Genomic DNA, 14,439 nt, shown 5'->3' on the forward strand with positions numbered 1-14,439 from the left:
GACCTTATGATTGAAGGAAGGTCATTGATGAAGCAGCTGAAGATGGTTGGGCCTGGGACACTACCCTGAGGAACTCCTGCAGTGATGTTTTGGAGCTCAGATGATTGACCTCCAACAACCACAGCCATCTTCCTTTGCGCTAGGTATGACTCCAACCAGCAGAGCGTTTTCCCCGATTCCCATTGACTCCAGTTTTGCTAGGGCTCCTTGATGCCATACTCAGTCAAATGCTGCCTTGATGTCAAGGGCAATCACTCTCACCTCACCTCTCGAGTTCAGCTCTTTTGTCCATGTTTGAACCAAGGCTGCAATGAGGTCAGGAGCTGAGTGGCCCTGGCGGAACCCAAACTGAACATCACTGAGCAGGTTATTGCTAAGCAAGTGCTGCTTGATGGCACTGTTGATGAAACCTTCCATCACTTTACTGATGATTGAGAGTAGGCTGATGGGGCGGTAATTGGCCGGGTTGGACTTGGGCAATTTTCCACATTGCCGGGTAGATGCCAGTGTTGTAGCTGTACTGGAACAGCTTGGCTAGGGGTGTGGCAAGTTCTGGAACACGTCTTCAGTACTATTTCCGGAATATTGTCAGGACCCATAGCCTTTGCAGTATCCAGTGCCTTCAGTCATTTCTTGACATCACGCGGAGTGAATCAAATTGGCTGAGGTCTGGCATCTGTAATGCTGGGGACTTAAGGAGGGGGCCGCGATGGATCATCCACTTGGCACTTCTGGCTGAAGACTGTTGCAAATGCTTCTGCCTCATCTTTCGCACTGATGTGCTGGTCTCCCCCATCATTGAGGATGGGGATATTTGTGGAGCTACCTCCTCCAGTTAGTTGTTTAATTGTCCACCACCATTCACGACTGGATGTGGCAGGACTGCAGAGCTTAGATCTGATCCGTTGATTATGGGATCGCTTAGCTCTGTCTATTGCATGCTGCTTATGCAGTTTGGCATGCAAGTAGTCCAGTGTTGTAGCTTCACTAAGATAACACCTCATTTTGAGGTATGCCTGGTGCTGCTCCTGGCATGCCCTCCTGCACTGTTCATTGAACCAGGGTTGGTCTCCTGGCTTGATGGTAATGGTAGAGTGGGGGATATGCCGGGCCATGAGGTTACAGATTGTGATTGAGGAGAATTCTGCTGCTGCTGATGGCCCACAGCACCTCATGGATGCCCAGTTTTGCATTGCTAGATCTGTTCAAAATCTATCCCATTTAGCGCGGTGATAGTGCTATACAACACGATGGACGGTATCCTCAATGTGAAGGCGGGACTTCGTCTCCACAAGGACTGTGTGGTGGTCACTCCTACCAATACAGTCATGGATAGAAGCATCTGTGGCAGGCAGATTGGTGAGGACAAGGTCAAGTATGTTTTTCCCTCGTGTTGGTTCTCCCACCACCTGCCGCAGACCCAGACTAGCAGCTATGTCCTTTAGTACTCGGCCAGCTCGGTCAGTAGTGGTGTTACCAATCTTGGTGATGGACATTGAAGTCCCCCACCCAGAGTACATTTTGTGCCCTTGCCACCCTCAGTGCTTCCTCCAAATGGTGTTCTACATGGAGGAGTACTGACTCATCAGCTGAGGGAGGGCAGTAGGTGGTAATCAGTAGGAGGTTACCTTGCCCATGTTTGACCTGATGCCATGAGACTTCATGGGGTCCGGAGTCGATGTTGAGGACTCCCAGGGCAACTCCCTCCCTACTGTAGACCACTGTCCCGCCACCTCTGCTGGGTCTGTCCTGCCGGTGGGGCAGGACATATCCAGGGATAGTGATGGCAGTGTCTGGGACATTGTCTGTAAGGTATGATTCTGTGAGTATGACTATGTCAGGCTGTTGTTTGACTAATCTGTGGGACAGCTCTCCCAACTTTGGCACAAGCCTCCAGATGTTAGTAAGGAGGACTTTGCAGGGTCGACAGGGCTGGGTTTGCCATTGTTGTTTCCGGTGCCTAGGTCGATGCCGGGTGGTCCGTCTGCTTTCATTCCTTTTTATTGAATTCGTAGCAGTAGGTACAACTGAGTGGCTTGCTAGGCCATTTCAAAGGGCATGTAAAAGTTAACCACATTGCTGTGGGTCTGGAGTCACATGTAGGCCAGACCAGATAAGGACAGCAGATTTCCTTCCCTAAAGGGCATTAGTGAACCAGATGGGTTTTTACAACAACCGACAATGGTTTCATGGCCATCATTAGACTAGCTTTTAATTCCAGATTTATTAATTAAATTCAAATTCCATCTTCTGCTGTGGTGGGATTCGAACCCATGTCTCTCGATCAATACCCTGGGTTACTAGTCCTGTGATAGTACCACTATGCCACCACCTCCCCGAATTAATAATAGTTCATTATATTATATGGTTTAATTGCAACATTGACATACCATTTTCCACAGGATGACCTACCTTAATTAATGGAGTTCTCCCGAAGAAGAAACCAAATAGGTATGCCATTATATCATTGCAAATTACAATCGAGATTGGAACAATAAACCTGAAATAAAGTAAGTTCAGTCAATGAATACAAAGCAGCTTGAAATCTTCATAACATTTTTTTGTTCTTATTTGTTTTCCACGAAATACAGTGACTACTACCATATACATGGAGGTTGCACAATTTAGTTTGAATCTATGATGTGGAAGAGCAATGCCCACAGAAGAATGAAAGGGAAGCTATTGAAACATATAAAACTCTGAAGGGGCTCGACCGGGTAGATGCTGTGAGGATGGTTTCTTTCACAGGAAAGTCTGGAACTCAGGCGCATGGTTTCTGAATAAGGGGTCGCCCATTTAACACGCAGATGAGGAATTTCTCTTCAGAGGGTGATGAATCTTTGGAATTCTCCGCCTGAGAGTGTCCTGGAGGCCAATTCATTGACTATATTCAATGCTGAGATAGATAGAGTTTTGAACTACAGGAGAGACAAGGGTTATGGGAAACAGACAGGAAAATGGACTTGAGGCCAAAATCAGATCAGCTACAATCTTATTGAATGGCAGATCAGCCTACACCTACTACTATTTCTTATATTCTTAACTGAGCACCAATGGTCTGAGTGTCCTACATTTAATGGACTCATGTCTACTGGCACAACAGTATAACTCGGGTCGGGGTTAAAAATGATATCCTATTGTGACCTAACCAAATTCTTGTCTTTCGCATACGTGCTTCTTCAATTTCTCTGAAGGTAGACTGAGCAAACATTTGGTGACAAGGCCAGACACAAATGAATAGTTTGTTTCGTTTCACAGTACATATCAATGTACCAAGTACCAATTGTATTCATAATTCACTTATTTCACTCCGCTTCATGACACAAACAACAAATTTGTCACTTTATTCCATACTGGTGGATTGTCAAGCTTGTATTTTCAGGATTTTATTTTCTGCTATGATACCAAACCGGTGCATTTTAGCCTTCAGCCCAGGAAAGAACCTCCCTCTTCCTGCAGTCTCCTGTTCTTTCTTTCGCTGGTCAACGCAGCTCCAGTATGGGTTTTTAGTCAATTACCCTAACCCAAAAGTGAAATCCACCAGACTAACTTGACAATGACTAGTGAGTTTGAATGAAAAGAATTATTACAAGAGCAATAGTGCGAATGATTGCTAGAATGTTAATCTGTATTTCACTGCCCACAGCACGTTGTCTTAGACATCACGTCTGAAAATCCAAGCAGTGCGTCATGAAGTGAACCCCAAGATCTAAATTTAGCTCAATAACATTAAAAGAAAAAACATCAAGGTTCCCTGGTGTTCTATACCTAGGTTCTAGTCATAAATCTCAAAACCTAAATCAAGCAATTGTGTAATAAATTTTGAATTACATTGAAGAGTGACATATCAATGGGATCAAAATAGATGTTCCATTGAAACAAAATTACAAAAATGTTAGAAAAAATTTAATCTCATACTACCTCAACTGCAAAAAATAAAATCTTTATGGTCACGTAGTATTTGCATTCGATTTCCACAATTACATAGTGTCACGGCCCTGTAGTTTTTTTTTCTCGAAATATGCGGTTTGCCTTTAAGGCTTGCAAGGGATCAGTATTGCTTTAAGAACCAGCAAGCCTCAGGAGTTATAGGAAGGTGCATTTTCATTGCCTTAGAAACAGCCATATGGAGACTGCAATTCAAAGGGTGCATTCTTGTTACCATAAATACAACCACTGGGAGTGAGTCTCATGCGATGCATTTGTTACAGTTCAGTTTTGAACTGGCTGTTAGTTAAAGACAGTTTGTTCCAACAGAGACATACAGACACAGCTGGTGTTAGCACCTGGAAAAAGAGTTCTCAACTATTTAAACTGAAGGAAGAGGATTTTAGTCTGTTTAATTATTATCTCTCAAAATTCTAAATATGTCTGCCCAGTCAATCTCCATAAGTTCCTAAACTTCTGATGTTAAGCTTCAGGGACTAACTCATAAGCAGAGAGAATAGCCTTTTTTGCCATTTCATCATCTGCAGAAGCCTCATCAGAAAGCATGGCATAAGCTTCATTAGCTCTGCCTACCAGCCTGCCCTGCTTGAGCAATGTCCAGCTTTCTTTCGGCCATTTCATCTGTTTGGCTATTTTTTCAAAAGATATGAAAAATGCCTCTAAGTCCCTTTCCTCGAACTTCGGAAGAGCCTGTATAAATTTAAACAACTTCTTGCTGGATCCTGATCTAAATTCAGATTCTTCCTGACCCAAATTTTCCCTGGATTTAAGACTACCCCTTTGTCTTAGTTCCATCTCTTATAACTTAAAATTCCCTCTCTTCTCTTTCACTTTCTCTCTGAAATGCTTTCTCATTCTCCCTTTCCTTTAATTCAAGTTTTCTTATTGCTATTGCTTTTTCCTGCTGAAGCTCCAGTTTTTTCATTTCTAACTGAATCCTAGCCAATTCCATTGCATCACTCTCGGACTTACTACCTTCATATCTTTCGTATTTGCTTTCTTGTTCCTCGTATTGCCCTTCATCTGTATTATCATCATCATCATCTACGAATTCCAGATATTTAGCTATTATTTCAATTATCTCTGCTTTTTTGGCACCTGATTTCAATTCCAACCCCAATTTCGCTGCCAATTCTTTTAATTTGTTCTTAAAGTTATCAAGTCACTCAGGGAAACATTCTGCTTTCCCAAAAACTCTGCTACAGCCACTAATGCCATAACAATGGAATGGACTGTACCTTATTATACAAGAGACCTGGTTCTTTTAATTTCTTTGTAATTGGTGTCAGATTTAGATCCCAACAATCAAGTTTCCAATTGATAAGATGCAAGACCCCAATTTAAATATGTTATCCCAGAGACAAGTAATTACTATGATTCCAAATGCAAGCCCCCAAAATTGTCTGATTGTGATCCCAGACGCGAGCCACTGAATTAAATATGATTCAACAGTGAACGAGCCCCCAATTAAGATATGATTCAAATCTCGAGAAACCCAATTAGTGTGTGATTCAAATCTTGAGTGGGCCCCCAAATAATATGTTATTCAAATCCCAGGATGAGCCCCCAATAAATATGTTACGACCGACCGCTCCTGTCACAGCCCCCAATCAAAATATACGATTCTGATTGTGGTGGGACCAACACACTGTTAATTCAATCCCGTTGCTCCACAGATCGGCTAACATATCATTTAAAACTTTCCAAATTAAAGACCCAACCAAATTGTACCATCTATTAACCCCCGAATGAGGCTAACCAAACTAAGTGTCTTTAAAATCAATAAATTAACTCTTTAATTAGAAGAACTAAATTCTTAAACACTATGAAGATATAAACACCATTTAAAAAAGAAAAAATTAGAGTCCTTGCAAATTTACAGTCCAATGTTGCTCGAAGTCCTCACAGGATGTTGCTCGAAGTCCTCACAGGATGTTGCTCGAAGTCCTCACAGGATGTTGCTCGAAGTCCTCACAGGATGTTGCTCTCCAGTGAATTTCAACAATTAACGACTTGCAAACACATTCAACAGAATCAATCTGACTTTAGAGTTTTTGAGGGATAAAAGATTGTCACAGTCCAACTTCCCTTTCTTCAATTTAAATTACCAGAGATCCGTGTTTTGGCTTGATGTTTTAGAATTTTGAGAAATAATAATTAAACAGACTAAAATCCTCTTCCTTCAGTTTAAATGGTTGAGAGCTCTTTTTCCAGGTGCTAACACCAGCTTTGTCTGTATGTCTGTTAGAACAAACTGTCTTCAACTAACAGCCAGTTCAAAACTGAATTGTAACAAATGCATCGCATGAGACTCACTCCCAGTGGTTGTATCTATGGTAATGAGAATGCACCCTTTGAATCACAGTCTCCATATGGCTGTTTCTAAGGCAATGAAAATGCACCTTCCTATTAACTCCTGAGGCTTGCTGATTCTTAAAGCAATACTGATCCCTTGCAAGCCTTAAAGGCAAACCGCATATTCCAAAAAAAAAACTACAGGACCATGACAACAGATAAAACTATACTTCTGAAATTGATCAACTACAGTCTGAGACACTGATAAAGAATTGAGAATAAAGTAAAATTGCAAGAGGCTGTCCTGCAATAGGATAGAGAAAATTCAGGGTACTAACTAGAAGGGTGGTGGAGAAATGAGTTGAAAACAGAAACCAAGATAGAAAATAATGCGCACTTACTTCACAAAAAGAGAAAATGCAAGGCGTACGATCACAAGTCACTTACCAGATCATGCCTTCAAACAAATTTTGGATGACCAGATGAGACTGAGTAACAATAATTAGCAGTGTTACATGAGTCCAGCCAAACTGTAAATGCAATCAAACCAAAATGACTTCATTTGTAAAATACGCCTGTATGATTAAAACATAATCATTTACAATTCACAACATTTTTTTTTATTTGTTCATGGGATGTGGGCATCGCTGGCAATGCCAGCATTTATTGCCCATCCCTAATTGTCCTTGAACTCAGTGGCTTGCTTGGCCATTTCAGAGGGCATGTTTAAGAGCCAACCACATATAGGCCACACTAGGGAAGGATGGCAGATTTCCTTCCCTAAAGGACATTAGTGAACCAGAACAATAACTGATGATAGTTTCATGGCACCATTACTGGTCCCAGATTTTTAAAAAAATTACATTTATTCATAAAATTTAATAACTGAATTTAAATTCCACCAGCTGCCATGGTGGGATTTGAACCTGTGTCCCATTAGCCTGAGCCTCTTATTACTAGTCCAGTGACATTACCACTATGCCACCATCTCCCCTTATGCCTCCAAGATGACGAATCAGAACAGCGTGCCTCTGCTGGCTCTCGAAAAGAGATAATCTACTTCGCCCCATTCCACAACCCTTTCCCATGTACCCTTAACATAACATGAACATTAATTTAAACTTTACAGGTGACCCATAAGGCTCCTTAGTAAAGGCTAATAGAGTACTCGGATGTATTGTTAGGATGATCCAACAGAAAACAAAGACCACTAGAATATCCATGCACATGGAACACCACTGGAAACAGCCCTCCAGTCGCAAATACACCCATCAACAATTATCATTTTTTCCTGCCACTGAGCCAGTTTTGTATCCACCTTGCTGCATTTCCCTGGATCCCATGGGATTTTATTTTTTTAACCAGTCTGCATGTGGGACCTTGTCAAAAGCCTTGCGAAAATCCATGTAGACCACATCAACTGCACTACCCAAATCAATCCTCCTTTTTATTGCTTCAAAACATTCAGACAAGATCTTCCCTTAACAAATCCATGCTGACCATCCTGGATTAATCTGTGCCCTTCTAAGTGACAGCTTATCCTGCCTCTCAGAACTGATTCCAATAATTTGCACACTACTGAGGTTAGACTGACTGGCCTGTAATTATTCAGTCTATCCCTTGCTCCCTTTTTAAAGAGGTACAACGTTAGCAGTCCTCCAATCCTCTGGTACCACACCTGTATCCAGTGAGGACTGGAAAATGATGGACAGACCTTGCACTATTTCCTCTCTGGCTTCTTTTAACAGCTAGGGGTACATTTCATCCGGCCCTGGTAATTTTTCAACTTTCAAAGATGCTAACCCCATTAATACTTCCTCTATCCCTCTGTTTATCACATCCAATACTTCACACCCCTTTTCCTTAACTACAATATATGCAATGTCCCGCTCTTTTGTGAAGACAGACACAAATTATTCATTAAGAACAATACCAACATCTTCCGCCCTCGACATAGGCTACCTTTTTGGTCTTTTATGGGCCCTACTCTTTCCTTAGTTATCCCCTTACTCTTGATGTATTGATAAAACATCTTTGGGTTCACCTTGATTTTGCTTGCCAATATTCTTCCAGGCCCCCTCTTAGCTTTTCTAATTTCCTTTTTGATTTCACCCCCCACTTTCTGTAGAATCGAGTTCTCTGTGTCGGACATAAGCTTTCCTTTTCTGCCTTATCTTACCATGGGGCTCTAGATTTGGCTGTCCCACCTTTTTTCTTTGTGGGGAACACTTGAATCTCCCCTTTGAATGCCTCCCCCACTACCTTCAAGTAGCTGTTTCTAAGTCTTTCGCTAAATCACTCCTCAGCTTAATAAAACTGGCCTTGTCCCAATTGAGAACTCTAACTCCTGTTCTATCCTTGCCCTTTTCCATAATTTCATTAAAACTGACAATTTTGATCAATAACCTGATCATGGAGCTACGAAAAATGTGCAATGTAGAATCCGTAGGATGATATAAAGGTTGAGTCATAGAGTCATTTACAGCACAGGAGGCGGCCTTTCGGCCCATTGAGTCCATGCCGGCTCTTCAAGGAGCTATCCAGTCAGTCCCACTCCCCCGCTCGATCCCTGTAGCCCTGCAAGTCTATTCCCCTCAAGTAGCCACCCAACTTCCTCTTGAAGTCATTGATTATCTGTGCTTCCATCCTTGTGGGCAGCGAGTTCCAGTCATTACCACCCATTGCATAAATAGTGCTTCCTCATATTCCCCCTGCATCTTTTGCCCAAAACTTTCAATGTGTCCCCGAGTCCTTGTACCATTTGTTAATGGGAACAGTTTTTCCTTGTCTAACTTATCTAAGCCTGTCATAATCTTGCACACTTCTATTAAATCTCCCCTCAATCTCTGTTGTTCTAATGGAACAAACCCAGCTTTTCCAACTCTAACCTTGTAACTAAAATACTCCATCCCTGGAACATTCTGGTAAATCTCCTCTGCACCCTCACATCCTTCCAGGAGTATGGTGACCAGAACTGGATGTTTTACTACAGTTGGGGCCTAACCAGAGCTTTATAAAGGTTCAGCATAACTTCCCTGCTTTTGTACCCAATGCCTCTATTTATGAAGCCCAAGATCCCATATGCTTTACTAACCACTCTCTCAATATGTCCTGCCACCTTCAAAGATGGTGCAGGAGGGAGGGCTTTAGTTTCCTGGATCTGTTTCTGGCAAAGGTGGGACCTGTACAAGTTGGACGAGTTGCACCTGAACCAAACGGGACCAACATCTTTGCTGGGAGGTCTGCTAGTGATGTGGGGGTGGGGGGTTAAATTAATTTGGCAGGGGAATGGGATACAGTGGAGGTACAGTAGGGGGTGATGCTCAGTCAAATATAGAAGAGAAACTGAGTCAGTCTGGAAGGCAGAGCAAATACAGATCTGTTAAGGCACAAGGGAAAAATGCAAGGCTGGATTGCATCTATTTTAATGCAAAGAGTCTTACTAGTAAGACAGATGAATTGAGGGCGTTGATTAGCACATGGGATTATGATATTGTTGCTATCACAGAAACATGGTTGAGGGAGGGACAGGACTGGCAGCTCAATATTCCAGAGTATAGAATCTTCAGGCGTGACAGGGGAGGGGATAAAAGTGGAGGTGGCATCGCACTGTTGATCAAGGAGTCAATTACTGCAGCAAGGAGGGATGATATCTCAGAAAGTTCTTCAAATGAGGCCATATGGGTAGAACTTAGAAAGGGGTGCAATCACTTGGCTGGGAGTGTACTACAAGCCTCCAAACAGTCAGGGAGAGATAGAGGAGCAGATATGTAGGCAAATCTCAGAGGTGTAAAAATAATAGGGCAATAATAGCAGGGGATTTCAACTTCCCCAATACCAACTGGGATTGTCTTAGTGCAAAAGGCTTAAAGGGGACGGAATTCTTAAAGTGCATCCAGGCGAGCTTTTGGAGCCAGCACGTAGAAAGTCCTACAAGAGAAGGGGTGGTACTGGACCTAATCTTAGCGAATGAAGCCGGACAGGTGGTAGAAGTGCCAGTGGGGAGCATTTCAGGGATAGTGACCATAACTCTAAGATTTAAGGTAGTTATGGAAAAGGACAAAGATGGACCGAAAATAAAAGTACTGAATTCGGGGAAGGCTGATTTCAATATGATAAAACAGGATCTGGCCAAAGTGGACGGGGAACAGCTACTTGTGGGAAAGTCTACATCAGACTAGTGGGAGTCATTCAAAGAGGAAATAGTGAGGGTTCAGAGCCAACATGTACCCGTTAAGGTGAAGGGTAGGACCAACAAGTCCAGGGAACCCTGGATCTCAAGGGACATAGAGGATTGGATCAGAAAAAAAAAAGAGGCTTATGGCAGATTCGGAGTGCTGAAAACAGTAGAGGCACTAGAGGAGTATAGGTGGTGTTGGGGGGGGGGGGGGTACTAAAAAAAGTAATTAGAAGAGCGAGGAGGGGATATGAAAGAACGCCAGTGGGCAAGATAAAGGAAAATACCAACCCGTTTTCTAAGTATATTAAGGGCAACAGGATAACCAGGGAAAGATTGGGGCCCATTAGGGATCAAAGTGGCAATCTATGTGTGCAGCCAGAGGACATAGGTGAGGTTTTAAATGATTACTTTTCATCTGTGTTCACTATGGAGAAGGACGATGTAGGTGTAGAGATCAGGGAGGGGGATTGTGATATACTTAAACATATTAGCATTGAAAGGGAGGAAGTATTAGCTGTTTTAGCGGGCTTAAAAGCGGATAAATCCCCAGGCCCAGATGAGATGTACCCCAGGCTGCTATGTGAGGCAAGGGAGGAGATAGCAGGGGCTCTGACACAAATTTTCAAATCCTCTCTGGCCAGCAGAGACACCAGAAGACTGGAGGACAGCGAATGTGGTGCCATTATTTAAGAAGAGCAGCAGGGATAGACCAGGTAATTAGAGGCCAGTGAGTCTAACATCAGTGGTTGGGGAAATATTGGAAAAAATTCTCAGGGACAGGATTAATCTCCACTTGGAGAGGCAGGGATTAACCAGGGATAGTCAGCATGACTTTGTCAGGGGGAGATCATGTCTAACTAACTTGATTGAATTTTTCTAGGCAGTGACTAGACGTGTAGATGAGGGTAAAGCAGTTGATGTCGTCTACATGGACTTTAGTAAGGCTTTTGATAAAGAAATTGGTTAAGCAGGTAAGAGCCCATGTGATCCAGGGCAATTTGGCAAAGTAGATCCAAAATTGGTTTAGTGGCAGGAGGCAGAGGGTGATGGTTAAGGGTTGTTTTTGCGAGTAGAAGCCTGTGACCAGTGGCGTACCGCAGGGATCGGTGCTGGGACCCTTGCTGTGTGTAATGTACATTAATGATTTAGAGGTGAATATAGGAGGTATGATAAGTAAGTTCGCAGATGACACGAAAATTGGTGGTGTCGTAAACAGTGAGGAGGAAAGCCTTAGATTACAGAACGATATAGATGGGCTGGTATGATGGGCAGAGCAGTGGCAAATGGAATTTAATCCTAGTGTGAGGTGATGCATTTTGGGAGGACTAACAAGGCAAGGGAATATACAATGGATGGTAGGACCCGAGAAAGTACAGATGGTCAGAGGGACCTTGGTGTACTTGTCCATAGATCACTAAAGGCAGCAGCACAGGTAGATAAGGTGTTTAGGAAGGCATATGGGATACTTGTCTTTATCAGCCGAGGCACAGAATATAAGAGCAGGGAGGTTATGATGGAGCTGTATAAAACGATAGTTCGGCCACAGCTGGAGTACTGTGTGCAGTTCTGGGCACCACACTATAGGAAGGATGTGATTGCACTGTAAAGGGTGCAGAGGAGATTCACCAGGATGTTGCCTGGGCTGGAGCATTTCAGCTATGAAGAGAGACTGAAAAGGTTAGGGTTGTTTTCCTTAGAGCAGAGAAGGCTGAGGGGGAGGCGGGGGGAGGAGACATGATTGAGAGATACAAAATTGAGGGGCATTGATAGGTTAGATAGCAAGAAACTTTTTCCCTTAGCGGATGGGTCAATAACCAGGGGGCATAGATTTAATTTAAGGGGCAGGAGATTGAGAGAGAATTTGAGGAAAAAATTTTTCACCCAAAGGGTGGTTGGAATCTGGAACTCACTGTCTGAAGAGGTGGTGGAGGCAGGAAGGCCAAGTGCCAGTAAATGGGATTAGTTAGGTGCTTGATGGCCAGCACAGACACAACCAGCCAAAGGGCCTGTTTCTGTGCTGTATACCTCTATGACTCTAAGATTGATGCACATGTACCCCCGGGCCCCTCTGTTCCTGCACACTCGTTAGAACTGTGCCATTGAGCATATATTGCCTCTCCCTATTCCTTCTGCCAAAATGCATCACCTCACCCGTGTCAGTATTAAATTCCATCTGCCACCTGCCTGCCCACTCCACTAGTTTACCTATGTCCTTTTGCAGGCGGTTCATATCATCCTCACTGTTTGCCACACTTCTAAGGTTGGTGTTGTTACAGCCAGGTGAGGAGGGAGGTCTAAGGCTCCCCTTTCGTCCCTTCTCTCGTTTGACCGCAACAGGTTTTATCTTTTTGTTTAAACACTGTGTTTCAGCTCACCCCCTCAATGAGGGGTTGCTCCTAATGTGATTGTAAAAGAACCCGACAGGTTTTCTTGAATTTAAACAAGAGGTAAGTTTATTACACTTAACACTCTTAACTCGGTTAAAAATACACTACGCATTCACACACACATTCATATGAGTCACATACACACAAATAGATTACAGAGGGAAACAGATTTGGTGGTTGGATTACAGTCTGGAATAAATGGAATTTAAATACAGTATGAGTGTCCAACAGCCCTCAGTTGAAGTTGTAGTCTTTGAAGTCTTCGCTGGGCCACATGCAGTGGTGGGCTTGCTTTGCTCAGGGCTCCTGAAGGCAGAAGAGGGGATTGATTCTCATCCCCTGGTTGCTGGCTGAAGTGGTCTGTGGGCTTGAGGAGGTTCCTAGTTGCAGCCGGAACTTTTGATATTTTCTTTGGGGGGGTGGGGTGGGGGGGGGGGGGTGGGTGAGGAGAGGAGAGAAAGAGAGCCCGCTTCGTTGATGGCTCTTCCTTTACTACTGTCTGTGACAAAGCTTACAGTTTCTTCAGAGCTGCGCAGGCAATCACATGACTCTATCAAGCCCCTTTGTTTTTACAAAATGATTCTTGACAGTGCAGCTGGCCGCTGATGGCATCAGACTGCTCCAAGCTGCGCAAACGGGCTCCTGGCAGTTATCTTTATGTCGCAGACTGTGACATTTAGGTGGCACAGGCTGCATTTGAGCATGTGCCAGTACAGTGCCACCTAGTGATTGCATTGTCAGCAAATGCAGCCTTGTTTTTAATGAGGTTTTTCCGGAATCTTCTGAGATTCAAGGCGTTACATGCCTCCAAATGTCCAGTCACACTTGGAAGGGATTGGCTCTTTCAAAGTCAGTGGGTTTAGATAGCTTTGACAACTGTGTTGAGAAAGCCATTCTACTATTCTAGGCAATTCAGTCACTGAAAACAAGCCATTGTTTTGGCTAGGCTTGCAGAAACTTTTGGTCTCCAGTTTAATCTTCTGGTGTTTCAAATATAAATTGCAGTGGCCATCTTGGCTGCCAGTTTTTTTTTTTTTTAAATTACTTGTAAGATGTTTTCCATTACAAGTCTGATGTAAGGTTCCAACCGATGAAATTAATATTTCCCCTTTTGCATACAAGGTTTTCATGACACCTCCGAACCCACAGAATGAAATGCGATGATGGGAGCATTTCATTAAAGGGATGGAAAAGGAAAAAAAAGGAAAACACACATTCATTTTCCATTCACTCTCAAATTCACTCATGAATCTTAGAATTGTTGAAGAGGGGGTTCCCAGTTGCAGCCAGATCTTCTCTTGATATTTTCTGGGGGGAGGGGGGGAGTGGGGGGAGGAGGGAGAAAAAGAGAAAGGAGGAAAGAAAGAAAGGAGAGAAAGAGAGAGCACCTGCTTCATTAATGGCTTTTCAGTTACTGCTGTCTGTGTGACAAAGCTTAGTTTCTTCAGAGTGGCGTGCAGGCAGTCACATGACTCTATCAAGCCCATTTATTTTTAATGAGGTTTTTCTGGAACCTTCTGAGATTCAAGGTGCAATATGCCTCAGGATGTCCAGTCACACTTGGAGGGGGTTGGCTCCTTCCACGTCAATGGGTGTAGATAGCCTTGACAACCGTGTTGATAAATCCAT

At 43.3% G+C, this 14,439-nt stretch overlaps 1 protein-coding gene across 2 annotated transcripts in view; it reads right to left on the reverse strand.

The window, feature by feature from the left end:
• The window catches only part of cds1 (CDP-diacylglycerol synthase (phosphatidate cytidylyltransferase) 1), a 145,796-nt gene that overhangs the window by 24,722 nt on the left and 106,635 nt on the right, over positions 1–14,439 (reverse strand). For both annotated transcript variants that reach the window (XM_068015017.1, XM_068015027.1), the window contains 2 exons: positions 6,691–6,773; positions 2,413–2,500 (listed from right to left, as the gene is read on the reverse strand). In XM_068015017.1, coding sequence (XP_067871118.1) covers positions 2,413–2,500; positions 6,691–6,773 — 171 coding nt within the window. The remainder of the gene's footprint in view (positions 1–2,412; positions 2,501–6,690; positions 6,774–14,439) is intronic.

This window comes from Heterodontus francisci, chromosome 1 (assembly GCF_036365525.1).
Source record: "Heterodontus francisci isolate sHetFra1 chromosome 1, sHetFra1.hap1, whole genome shotgun sequence".
NCBI classification, from domain to species: Eukaryota; Metazoa; Chordata; class Chondrichthyes; order Heterodontiformes; family Heterodontidae; genus Heterodontus; species Heterodontus francisci.